This window comes from Channa argus, chromosome 3 (genome assembly GCF_033026475.1).
Source record: "Channa argus isolate prfri chromosome 3, Channa argus male v1.0, whole genome shotgun sequence".
Classification (NCBI taxonomy): Eukaryota; Metazoa; Chordata; class Actinopteri; order Anabantiformes; family Channidae; genus Channa; species Channa argus.
Window position 1 is genome coordinate 22713432 of NC_090199.1, and position 14045 is coordinate 22727476.

At 39.7% G+C, this 14045-nt stretch overlaps 1 protein-coding gene across 3 annotated transcripts in view; it reads left to right on the forward strand.

The window, feature by feature from the left end:
• cnnm2b (cyclin and CBS domain divalent metal cation transport mediator 2b) overlaps positions 1–13569 on the forward strand; it is a 36967-nt gene extending 23398 nt beyond the window's left edge. Inside the window, exons 2-8 of one of the 3 annotated variants that reach the window (XM_067498030.1) lie at positions 963–1106; positions 2170–2307; positions 4473–4687; positions 5020–5113; positions 6248–6310; positions 8113–8291; positions 9949–13568. In XM_067498030.1, coding sequence (XP_067354131.1) covers positions 963–1106; positions 2170–2307; positions 4473–4687; positions 5020–5113; positions 6248–6310; positions 8113–8291; positions 9949–10230 — 1115 coding nt within the window. In that variant the 3' untranslated portion in view covers positions 10231–13568. Of the gene's footprint in view, positions 1–962; positions 1107–2169; positions 2308–4472; positions 4688–5019; positions 5114–6247; positions 6311–8112; positions 8292–9948 lie in introns of all 3 variants that reach the window. The other 2 variants (XM_067498031.1, XM_067498033.1) reach the window with 2 other exon arrangements.
• Positions 13570–14045: the final 476 nt, after the last annotated feature.

Below are 14045 nucleotides of genomic sequence, written 5' to 3' on the forward strand. Positions count from 1 at the left end.
TACGTTAGCTGAAACAGCATCTGAGCAGTTTAGTACTCAGTGATGTACCTGTGTTCTCCAAAAAAAAAAAAAACACACATGCTAACGCAGCTTTACAACCATTAAGTCTGACACGTATAAGTACGCACAAGTACACTGATGTATTCTATTATTTACACAGAGGTGTATCTGCATGCAAACAGCCCCTTCTGAGACAATCTGATCACACAGTCGAGGCTTCACCCGGTCTGTGCCTTTGCTCAGTGAGAATATCACCAGGGCGGAATGGAAACTTCATTTTGCAGGGACTAATATTAGCTTGGGCCTCTGGAAAATTCCTTTTAAATGATCACAAGCTGAGAAAAGGCAAAGAATTTGTTTAGCATTTTGTTTGACAGTATTCTCTGCATAGATGGCAGTTTGTTTCTTTTTTTCAGATAGGACAGCACACAGGAGGGTCCTGGGAACACAGATGTGGAGGGAGGGAGGCCTAAGGGTTTCATGTGATGAAATTTAGGACTTAATAACTGTCAGTCTGCCTGTGTCTCCAACTGCTTGAGTTTCTGCTGACACTGTTAACACTTGGTCACTTGAACCACTGTCCTGTTTCCCTGGTGATATACCTGACATGTAGAAAGAAAAGCTACACGTTTAGATCACTTTGTCTCACCTGCCACGTTTGTGATTTTGGTTGTCACACTGCATTAAGCGTACTGCAGCCTCACCGTTAGCCACAACGTTATCTGATATGAGTGATTTACTGGTCCTACAGTATTTCCGAGTACAAAATACTGTGCCATATCAAGTATTTAATTGTGATTCACGTCAGATAGATACATCACAGGTAAAACAGCCATGTGTATCTCAGCCTGTTTGTTCTCTTTTACCCCTATCACTGCCTGACCTATATTGAACTCTCTTTATTATTATATGATCCAAACTTTATACCTTGTGTTTGTGTGTCTGTGTCTATGTGCTGCTAGGAAAATCCCACCTAGCCATAGTTCAGAGGGTGAACAATGAGGGTGAGGGAGACCCGTTCTACGAGGTTCTGGGTATCGTCACCCTGGAGGATGTTATTGAAGAAATCATCAAGTCAGAGATCCTGGACGAGACTGACTTGTACAGTAGGTTTCCCTTTCAATGCTCAAGCGTCATCAGCATGTCACTCTCAGCACTGGTTTAAAATCCATGTCTTAGCTTTAAACTCTGTTAAAACAATCTAATTAACATACTAAAAATATAGCATAGAGGAGCTGAAAATCTTGAATCACCCCAACAATAACCCAGCAAAAAGCTAATCTGTATTTTTAGCCTTTCTTAGTAGTGTTTCGGGATATCTGACAAATGTCTCTGGCCTGCTCTTCACCCATTCCTGGGAAAATATCTGTTTCTCTAGCTGTTAAATGCCTCCCTGGTGATGACTAACTTTGTCTATCTACTGTGTTGTTCCAGAGAGGTACAGTCAATTTTTGTAACTTTAAAACAAAACACTGATGATGTGAGACTGAGCCAAAACACACACAAGAACCTAAAGACAATAAAAATCTCTGTAGGGGAGGGGAAACAAGTGATAATTTTAGATCATCATGTAGATAATTTTATTTATATAAAAATGTTCTTACTTCAGAAATGTAGGATGTGTGATGATGTTTCATTTGGGATATTTGACCACATAAGAGGCTTTTAGAATATTCTTCCAACTAAATACTTATGTTCTATTCCAAAGAAGATTTTTTTTATGGAATTTGTCTTTTCCCTCCAGAGCCTTTATTCTAAAACAGTTTTTAATAAAATAAATTTAGAAGGAATCAATAATTTTGTCCAGTCACAATATGTTTTGTTTCTTACATTTCAACGCTGTGAACCCTATTTCCTGTCACATCATGAGCTGTACTTATACTCCTTAGGTGATAAAGACCTACAGACATGTCAGTCCTTGTTGCCTTAAACCATATGGCTTTAAGCAATGCTAAGAATGTGGTAGGCTAACAATGTAGCCCCTATAGCCCCTCTTTAGTTATAGGATGGTCACCATTGCTATGTTTCTAGTGGATAACAAGTTTAGTCTTCCTGCAACCCAGGACAGCTAACTCAGTATCTCTGAAGTGGCATGGATCTGACCTTTTTCTGCTACAGAAGAAGTTTCAGTTGATGTCTTACGCCTGACTTTTCATTATCCCTCCTCAGCTGACAACAAGACGAAGAAAAAAATCACCCATCGGGAAAGGAAGCAAGATTTCTCGGCCTTCAAGCCTTCCGACAATGAAATGAAGGTTAAAATATCACCTCAGCTTCTGCTGGCTACCCTGCGTTTCCTAGCAACAGGCAAGTGGGCTGCATTGCTGCTTGACTTCCCCCAGTGTGCCCTCAGCCCCTCACTGTGGGGAAAGTGTGTGTATGTGAGCTGTTTGTGTGTGCATGTGCCCATATGAGCTTTGGGTTTTGGACAAGTGGGTGCAGGGAGGAGTGAATATGTGTATAGAATGAGTATCTGTTGTGTGTATGTGAGAGAGAGAGAGAGAGAATTAGTTGTGTGAGGACTTACAACAAGCGTGTTGGTATGCGTGTGTTTCTGAAGAGGTAGAAGGCCTCTCGGGAGCGCGGCACGGGATGTCTGCACAGGCTGCGCACAGATGCATGTCATGCACTGAAGGTTACATGTTTAGATCTTAGCTCGCAGCTTTAAAAACAACACCCTGTTTGCTTACACTCATTCCTCTGTGACATCACGTCCAGCATTTTTGGCCTGGGATCAGAGTTCTCACACAAGTCGACATACTTAGTGTAAAATTTGAAATATTTCCCCCACTTTCCCTTGGGAATGCACTTCCGATGAGGCAGTAAAATATTCAAATACTACTACAGCAGAAGAAGTTGACTGTTCCTCACTGCAGTAGGATTTGCTTTAGAACTTTGACCTAGCAGCTAAGCATTGATTAGGTTCCTCTACAGGCTATTAGGGAGTTTAGGTCCTGTGAGATGTGATATGTCTCAGCAGCCAGCTGAGACATATCACATCCACTAAGATGATGGAGCTGAGTGGATTGACCACTGGGTGGTTGAAGCAGAAAAGTCATGGTCGACATACATCATTAAAATTTTAAATTATTTTGTACTGGTTTTATGTTAGTTTACTCAGTTTGAAGTAGGACTACAACTTAGAATATTGGTCAACAGGTGGCTGTCAAAGTCTTGCAGATACTATAAAGGAGGATATTGGTTAGTACAGTAGGTGACGTTATGCTGTTACATGGAGCAGAGGGTGACATCAATCTGCCAAAGACCCTGAGGCACCTGTCACAGAATTCACCTAGCTGCAGAGCCGTAGCCCATAAGTTGCCAAGCCACAATTTTAAAGCTTGAAAAATAAAAGATGAAATAAATGTTTAACCTTTTAGTAAACTGGAAAACCACGATAATGAAAGCCATCATCAGACAATATTCTTTTCTTTCTTTCTTTTTTCAGCAACAATACAAAAACATCTAAGCATCTGATGCCATGTATATAGGGTTAGGTTTCTAGTAACATCTGCAAAACCAACAATATATAAGTATATACAAATATTTATGTGTGGTAACACAATTGTGTGCATATGCAACTACATAATTCATGTATATATATATATATATATATATATATATATATATATATATACACACACACACACACACACACACACACACACACACACACACACACACACACACAAAGTGTAAGTGTGCACAATGAAAGAGTTAAAATTTGGCCAGTCTGGATCCAGCAAACCAGTCAAAGCTGTTCTGTGTTCACATTGCTGCTGTTTTCACCATCGTTTCAATAGTGAAAACTGTGAGTTCGGATTTTTAAATATAAGGGTATCAATAAAAAGATGACTGAGCCAAAGTAGTTTTGTAGTTTGTAACCTCCCATTTATTGTCCTGCTGGTCCTCAAATCTCATAACTTCACTTTAATATATTTTGGCGTCAGCAGACAGACTTAATCAAGCCCATATATGCACTTGAATGTTATTTTCATCAAAACTTAAAAAACGCTGCGGAGAAGTTGAGAATAATTTGTTTCTGATCCTTTAAGGTTTGTTTTGACATTACAGGCTTTAAATTAGTTCATCCCATTCATTTATGTCACATGATGTGAGTACTAAATATGCTTTTTTGTAGTTTTTTTTTTTATATTTTTTTTTTACAAGCTGACTAGCAGTGTAGTGTAGTGTATTTAAACTCAAATAAGTTTTAAATTCTGTAGAGATTCTGCCAAAAATGGTTGTACATGCCACTACAACAGGTTCCTGCATGGTTTGAAATATGAAGTATTCATTAATAAAAAAATGACTGTTGGCCAGTACATGACTACACTTGTTTTATATGTGTCCAGCGTTAATTATTCATACAAGCATCAAAATGCTACGAGCATCTGCTAGGCTACAACTTACTATATATTTCATATTCCTCACAACGTACCTCTCTCTCTCTTCTCTCTCTGTCTCCTCAGAGGTTGAGCCATTTGCACCAATGCAAATGTCAGAAAAGATTCTGCTGCGCTTGTTGAAGCACCCAAATGTCATCCAGGAGCTGAAATATGATGAGAAGAACAAGCGGGCACCAGAGCACTACCTCTTCCACAGGAACAAGCCCGTGGATTATTTCATCCTCGTTCTGCAGGTGTGTGGACTCACTGAGGTAGACAGTAAAGGACCAAGCAAGTTTGTATGTCCATCACCCACTAATAGATTACTTTGTAAAAAAAATGTTTACAGCACAGAAATTATGCACATACCACTAACACACATACTAAAAAATTACACATGCTATGATTATAGCGCAGGCCATTCCTGTTAAAACAAGATGTCTGATTTAATAGCCACACTCGTGCACCTACAGTGATTGGTATACAACAAACTGACACAGTCTCTGAATATCTCTGAATATGGTCTTAGCATAGTCTTCTAGGCCAGTTGAGGGTTGACTAGCAATAGAAACATGTTGTATGATTTTTAGTTTTTATGGCTTTAACACATCCCTCGCTCCTACTGTCACAGGGGAAAGTGGAAGTAGAAGCAGGAAAAGAGGGGATGAAGTTTGAAGCAGGGCCATTTTCTTTCTATGGGATGATGGCTCTTACAGCATCACCGGGTAAGATTTCTGACTCATACATGCTGTCTTTGCCTTAGGTTTTCTCAGTTCAGGTTCATCAAATGTTCATTTGAAAACCAACTTCGATATTCAACTTATTTCTTAGATTTATACTTTGGGGAGTTTGTGGTTATTCAACCTCCGTATTCCTTCCCTAAATTACAATTAGCTGATGAGGTCACCTAGAGGCGTTTACAACAACTTGCCAAAGTGTGGCTTTGTACCTAACAGTAAGATATTTTGTCGCCAATAAAAATGTTTCCTCTGCAATGTATTGAAAACTGCCAAGGACAAAACACTAACATTGTTTAGCTTCATACAGGTTGTTCCTTTCTCTATTTCCAGGAATTTTGTAAAAAAAAAACAAAACACTTTTTTAAGTCAGTAAGCCATTCAAAATGGTAAAATATTGTTTTGTGTCAGCACAAGTTTGTCAAGTATCACCAACATCCATCACTGCCCAAAACTATTCACAACTTTTCATGATTAGTTGCATTATTATTTGTAACGTCAGGGTCATCACACCTTGCTGTTTGAATCCTGATTTGAATTTCTACCAAACCTGAATGAGAAAATGGACCTATCCCCTCCCTGCCTTCACATTTCCCTAGAACGAGCATTTTCCTACCTGATGTGTGGGTAACCCGGTGGTATCACAGAGTCAGCAAAGTAGAGATTTGTACAAGTTTAGTTAGTTTATGCTTAAAAGTGTACATTTTAAGGATTAGAAGACTGGTAAAGCTGTCCTGCAGTGACATCATGAGAATGCGTCACCTAGTGATCTGCTCAGTCCTCTCAGTTCATTCATAAAGTACAATGCTCTTCTCAGCTGTTTTCAATCATTCTGGTTCACTTTGGTGGTGGGATCTGAGAGGCACCTACTGGTGAAAAAGCAGAACAACCTCCCTCTGTGTCTGTTGGTCTTCAGCAGAAATCAGAAATCTAATCCATTATGATTCTCCATGATGGAGCAGTTGATGGTGTGTTTTCTTTAATTAAGTGGGAGTTGACTCTCCAGCAAATTTACTATTCATGTAAAAGCCTTGATTTCTCAGCGTTGACAGACCTTTCTTCTATTTCTTTTCTTCTATGCTTCCTTTGCTCCTTTCTTGTATCATCCCTCTCTCCCCCAAGTCCCTCTGTCCCTGTCTCGTACATTTGTGGTCAGTAGGGCTGAATCGTTAGCAGGATCTCCAGGTACAGTGGCCTTTTATGTCTATATATACAGCCATGTAATACTGCACTAACATTGCTATTTTATTCAAAGATTGCTTAGCAGATTGAAGTTTAACACGCATGCTTTGTGTAAAAGTACACGAGTGTGTTATCATCTGCATGCATATTTTGCTTAGTGTTACTTTGTGACTGAGAAAGTGTTGGTGGGTCCACATCTAATAGTCTGTTTATACTTGAATTAAGCAACTGCTGTAAAATGCTGTGTGTATGTGGAAAAGAAATAGGGAGAGAGGAAAACAGCTTCAGATTGAGACTTAACACCCTCATCCCCTGAGCCATTAGTCAAGTGGCTGAATGGTTTTGTAGACTGGAGGCCCCAGAGCAGACCCAGGCCCCGCCTCGCTCGCCCCTAGCCTTTAACCCTCCAACTACAAAAACAAGACCTACAGCTACAGCCCCCTGCAGGACATAACTGTGTGCACATGCAAAGACACAAAGACACACACACATATGTACACATGCACAGGCACATGTACATGTACACAGAGCCCACATGCTTCACACATAACTCGGACATGCTGCCACGAACACAAACACACCCACATGCATCCAGAAATGCAGTTGAGCAAATACACTTCATTCTTTAGCTATGAACTATAGTACACCTCTTAACGTGTTTGTTTGCCCAGTGTGGTGCCACACATGCGTTTGAATGTGTATCTGCGTGCACATAAATGCATTATGTGTGAATTCTTGACACACACACAGCCATTTTTTGTACTGACGTGGCACCTAGAAAGTGGAGTACTAATCCACAACAGTTCACATGCCAAGTCTTTGGCCCACTGCACTCACTCTGAACACACACACACACACACACACACACACACACACATTGTGAGTCTAACTTTTTCATGCACACACGTATTCCAACATGGGATTACATACATTCCAGTAGGTGTAGTAGCATTAGCGTTGGCCAAGCCGTTTCCACTTTGTTGTGTGTGATTTTCACTAGGCTTCTTTAAGAAGTGGAAAACATAATCTGGCTTTAATTAAAATTTTACAAAAAGACAAAAAAAACAAAAAAAAAAAAACAGGCAGTAGCTCATAGAAGGAAGCAACATCACTGGAGACCACTGACTCATTACATACGGGATGAAACACCCCTCACCTAAAGACTTGAAATTAGATTTCCATACAGCATCACAGCATGAATCTCTGCTTAAATTCCAACAAATGTTAGCAGCTCGTGAAAACTGATTTCAGAGTTTTACGTTAGAGCTGATGCATCACATACAGTAGAATCAGACTGATATACCTGCTGTAAGTATCCAAATCTGCTAAACACAGATCACAGTAGTCAATAGACAAACACAGTCATAAAATGCCAATTGCTGGATGACTGGCACTGCAGTTTATTAAAAAGTGATTGTAAAATCTGACCTGTACACTCTCACAGCTTAATAAGATCCCACTTCTAACTGCATTTTTAAATTAAGAAATCATTACCTGTGGTCTTGGTCTTGTTTTTGTGAAAAATCGCCTCGATAAATGTTTGACATATTAACACATGATGCAAGATGCAATTGCAAGAATTATTTAGGAACTAGAAATTTTAACAATTAGAAAGCTTTAGGTTTCCTGTATTTATTTTTACATTTCTTTCTCTGTCATTGCTTAAAGAAACATCTCATGCAAACAAAGCTGAGATGGACTAATTTTACACTCCAGAGACTGGAACTAAATGGAACAATATCTATCTGGAGTCAAAATTATGTTTGTCTTTAAGCGTCTTGTGTCACTCTTCCACCTCCTTACAGAGAATAAATCTCCTCCACGGCCATTTGGACTCAACCACTCTGACTCTCTGAACAGGAGTGATCGGATTGATGCCATCACCCCGACACTTGGCAGCAGCAACAATCAGCTCAACTCCTTCCTGCAAATCTATGTTCCTGATTATTCAGTCAGAGCACGGTCAGACCTGCAGTACATAAAGGTGAGAACTCACATAGGTGAGCAGAAAAAAAACCCCACTGCAGATCTCAGTGATCTGACATTCTTGTATTGCTTACTATTTAAGATTTTTTCAACCAGGGCATTTATTAATGGCTCAATAATGACAATGTGTAAAGCCTGAGAAATTTAGAAGAAATTCATTCATTAGTGCATTGATCAAATTTGTAAAGTTCATTAATTGGTATTTCAACAGACAATACAGGAAGTCATTAATAAGGCTCTATACAAGTAAAACAAAAACAGTTTAATCAAAAAATGGATCAAATATGCATCAGTTAATCATACAAATCCCCATATGCACTTTAGAATGTAGTTATGGATTTTACAGACTTGAAGCTAAACAAATCAATATTTTTATACTGAATATAATTCAACTGGCCGCGTAATGTGTAATGTTAGAGGGGCCTCATGTAGAGGAAAACCTACAAAGAACTCGACTCCACAGTTCCTCTGGGCACCATGGAAAGAGCATGTAGCACTGCATGTCCTTTGCACGTTTGAGAGGAAGAGAAAGCAGAAGACCTGGGACTTTGGACAAAGTGTAAAAAATGCAGTGTTTGCTTAGTTTTGTTTTTTTTGTTTTGTTTTTTTTACATCTCTGGCTCATCACACATAGTTTATAACTACTCCTAACTGAGGATATGTCAGATAGGAAGCTACAACAACAGTACAAGTTGTACCTGTGTTGTTAATACCAATGACTGGCCTAATCCGAGTTGTCTCTTTCATTGATAAGCCCAGTGCTGACGGATGCTGTTTCAATATGTTGAATCGGTCAAAAAGCCACCGACGTGGGTCTGACTAGTGGCTCCCGGACGGCGAATGGTCATTTTTGTTTGGTGTGTCCGAGCAATTAGTAACTAGCTGAGGAGCATAGAGAAGCATTTAGCAGCCTAAAAGTTACCTCTGGTGTTGGTGGACACAAAAATCGATGTAAAAAGAAGAGTAAATATTGGTTTATCATATCACCAGAAACACAAATGTTTCCCCAGAACAGCTTGATATAATGAAATCATGTCAATTTTGTGTTTCGTTCTGCTGCCCTCAAAGGGCAAAACAAAAGTATGCAGCTTCAATTTTTCTATGTTCCAGTAGCAAAACAAATTTGTAGGTTAAAGACTGGTAGGACAGTGGGACTGTGCTTCAAACAACTGTTGTTTCTTTCCATTATTCATCTAAAGGAATACAAACTTTCAGTACTAAAGCAAAGCTGGCTACATCCAGCTACATCTGAAAATGTTTCTTTGTTGCAGCACACAGCAATGTACATGTGGTATCATTTGTTATGATGCACTCATAAAGTTGGTTGATCATTTAGATTTAAAGTGACTGTGTGCAAATGACCAGAATCTGTCCGGTCCGCTCTGCTCAGCTCTTTGCTCCGCTGCCAGTGCTGTTCAACGGGTCTGTGTCACAGCCAGGAGACTGTCCACATTAAGAAAACATACTTCTATTGAATGAATATGTGATAAATGATTTTTTTTTAATAAAACTTGGCCTGTGCTTGTTGGCAAATCAGCATAAAGTGTTTGGACACTCACATGTTCCAACCAGCTCCATTTCTCACTCTGTAAACATCATCAATCACAATCTGCTTCTGTGACACTTGACCTGAAACCATCTTCCTTGTTTCCTAGGTAACACGCCAACAGTACCAGAATGCCGTCATGGCGTCTCGTATGGATAAGACACCACAGTCCACAGACAGTGAGTTCACTAAGATTGAGCTCACACTGACAGAGCTCCACGATGGAGTGGAGACCCCCGTCGTCGTCACTACCACAGCCAGCACCACTTGCACCACCCCTGCGGTGGCCATAGGCGTGGCCAACGAGACGTCCCACCTGCTCAACCAGCAGCAGAACTGTGTGGGCCTAAGCAGGAGCAACCACAGTGCCCACAATGAGGGACCCATCTAGCCCCCGCTGCACGTGGTGGAGACACAGACCCTCCACCCTGTCTCATGGACACACACAAAGCAGTGGCGTAGATGGAGATTATGGAAAGTGGGTAGGCAGAGGTGGATGGAGTGAGGGTTCTGCTCCCACCAGTAGCCCCCAGGTCAGTCAGTCAGTGAGACCCTTTCATTGAGGGGCAGTGGGGAAGATAGGTGCTGCGTCACCCTGAATGCCCCCACCTGAATGCTGTCAGAATCCCTGCTGTACTCTTACAGAGAGTGCACTCGGACAGTACCTGTGACTGAGCTTCTTTTTTGGGACAATCTGACATTTTCATTGCGGTGACTTGGACAAGAGGATGACAGAGTGCATGCAAAGCCCGTCCCTTTACCCGATGCACACTCTTATGCACACAATGCGCACACAGCATAACACTTTCTCCTCAGGCCAAAGACTTTGGTCCCCCTTCTGACACTGGACGCAGACAGTTTTTGCACACATATTCACGCACACTCGCATTCCCAAACACACTTACAAATGCTAATACCCCCTCACCCACCCATACAGCAATCAGGGAGACTCAGTCGACTGTTGATCCCGTCAACGAGGACTCAAACCCAAACACGCAGAAAGCAACGGTTAGTCAAAGACTGCACCAAAAGCTGCTTTGAAAGAAACCGTTGAACCCTGAACCAAGAATGTTTCCTGTATTTATTTATTTTATAATAATGTATGTGTATATATGTATGCGTGGAAACATGATATGACCTAAACTGGCATATAAGCATGTACACAGAGGTGTGCATGAGGCACACGTCATATCACAAAGGACATGCTACATATATGGAGATGAACATCCATTCATGTATATGAGGAGGTGAGGGTCTTTTACAGATACAGTATGTTTATTACAGATGTTGTTATTTTTACTATTATCCTAAATCAGGCTTAAGGTACACTATCTTTTTCAACTTTAAAAAAATCACACTATTGCCTTTAAGAGAAATCATATAATTAATTATTTTAACAAAGTGCAATGAACTGCAATTTATTTAAGAGATGATTATAAATAAAAGAAATCACTGTAGTATAAATTGACAGATATATTTGTATGTATGTACTGTATGTATATGTATATGTGTTTTGGAAAATGCAAAACTGCAGCCAGTCATGGGAATAATTGCCCTTAGTCATTCTCTCTTCCTGTTTGTGTTTTCCATTGTTTTTGCATCTCTTCAACCTCAAACGCATCTACCATTCTGCCATTGTTATGGCACTAATGACGCCAAGATTTATCACAACAGTGTAATTCGGGCCGGGGGGCTTACCGCGTGGTAGGGTGTGTGGAAGTTCAGACTCATACATTTCTTCTTTTGCCAATTTTATGCATAATTAAACTTGATCGTTGCACAGTATTAATGACCTCATCTAACACGCTGAGCATCAGCATCACAAAATGCAACCTTGTCATTAAAAGTGCCCATCAGTGATACACAGCCATGTTCCCCCCCCACTCCCCCACTTGTTCACAATAAGTGTGTGTGAACACTTATTTTCTGTTTTTTTGTTTGTTTTTTTTCCTTTGGGCAGTTTGGGTGCATGTGTGCATGTGTGGAACCTGCATGTGGTTGACTTCAGTAAATAGCCTGATCCTTCAGGCTACACTCTGACAGCAGTGAATATGAAAGAGACGTTAGCCTACTTGTTTTTTACTCTGTAGAATATAACCTCTGCTTAATAATCCTTGGGTTCAGAGTTTCAGATCAAAGACTAAAATATTTACTACAAACGTTGGCTGCTATTAAAGATATTTATATTATTTTCCTTTTATCTTAGTAACACTGTAGCCATAAATGTGTATTTCATAAAATGTAAGATCATGTGATTAAAGAGTAGTTTAACCTTTTGGGAAATACATTTATTCACTTTCTCGGTGAGAGACAAACAAGAATATTCACCATTCGCACTTCTCCCTGGTAAATACAACGCTGCTGCCAGAAAATAGTTAGCTACACATTGCTAGCTAGACTAGCTCTGTCCAAAGGCAAATTAAAAAAATGTATTAAAAAAGTAAGTATGAATAAGTGAAGTTGTGATTTGTACTTTTATGCTGAACTATTTCACAGAAGATGTTTTGCCTTTTAGATTAAGTAGTGAGTTTTACTTTGTAGCTTTGGACAGGACCAGGCTAACACTTACCACTACGTTTCAGGTTTAATGCTAAGCTAAGCTAGCATTTTCTGGCTCTAGCTGTGTATTTACTTTATAAAAATTACAGTTATCATGCTTTTTATCGAAGACAGAACCCAAAAGCAACTCCAAATTCCCAAAATGTCCAACTATTCCTTTAAGTCTTTTTTTCCTTTACTACTTTTTTGCCCTTATTGTTTTACCTCATAAAGACAGGAATGCGTTTGAACATAACATTATTGTTTGTGTGCTTGAACGTTTTCCTAAAGCTACATGGGTCTTAGAGTAGAATAATTCAGATTTTTCTCATATCTCCTGGGAAGTAGATTGAAACCATTACTTTGAAATGAAGTTGATTCCACTTCCAGGCATGTACATTAACTTCACATGTACTGTACTCTAGCAGTTTGTTGGGTACTTTACAGGTGACACAAAAGCTGTGTCTCTCTTTTGAAATTAAGTTGTAGTTTTTAACCACTGGTGGTCGCTGTTTCCTTATGTAACTCAGTCTGTGTGTGTGTGTGTGTGTGTGTGTGTGTGTGTGTGTGTGTGTGTGTGTGTGTGTGTGTGTGTGTGCGTGCGTGCAACAGCCACTGAAAACAGCACACGAGCAGCTTCCATCTGCTCCACCACACGACGCCCCTGTTGTACCGCCACACACAGAGGACGTCTGCAATGTTTGCGGCTGTTGTTTACTGTTTACTCGTAAGTGCTCCTATGCAGCAGACCCCGCTCTGCTCTGCAGGGACAATCACTCCAGAGAGAAATCGATGACTGATGATCAGATTGTCAGAGGTGACAAGCTGTTGAATCTTAGTGCCTGACAGGAGAACAGGAAGCAAGATCATTCAAAAATCCAAATGCGAAATAGGAAACACTGAGGGAAGCATCAGCTGTGACTGGGTTTTTTTAATATCCTGTGATGCAGAACACACACATACTGTCTCTTTCTCGCTGTCGTGCTCCATCGTCTGCTGAACATCAGCATTTGATTATGTGAATACTTTGTAGACCAGTGTTTACCTGGTCTTTTGTTCATCCCAATGCTGCTACTGTACCCATGTGCTGTCCATAATGCTTCTTCCACCTGAAGACAACATTCCCATTGCCTCCTTTTCCTGGTGGTTTAATAAAAAAGTGAATGATTAACAGACAACACATGTGTTGGCTCCGTGTCCTCAATCTATACATCTTAAAATGTTCGTGAACGTAATAACTTTTAAATAAAAAAAATAAATCCATTCCACTTCCACTTGAAAATTTCAATTTGTTAATAGTGACAAACTTCATATGGATCTAAAGTAATATATATATATATATATCTATATCTATCTATCTATCTATCTATCTATCTATCTATCTATCTATCTATCTATCTATCTATCTATCTATCTATCTATATATATATATATATATATATATATGTGTGTGTTTTTTAATCTTTGATAATTTTTTAAAATGCTGTAGAATTTTGAGCAGAATTTATGAATTTATTTGGGAAACTTTACCATCTGCTATAAGTTTAAAAAAAAAAAAATGTGGGTTGTGCAAAAAAACTTGGCCACTGATGAGTAAGTCATCTAATCAGTGTGTGTGACTGTGAGTGTGAGTGTGAGTGTGACTGTGAGTGTGAGTGTGTGTACACT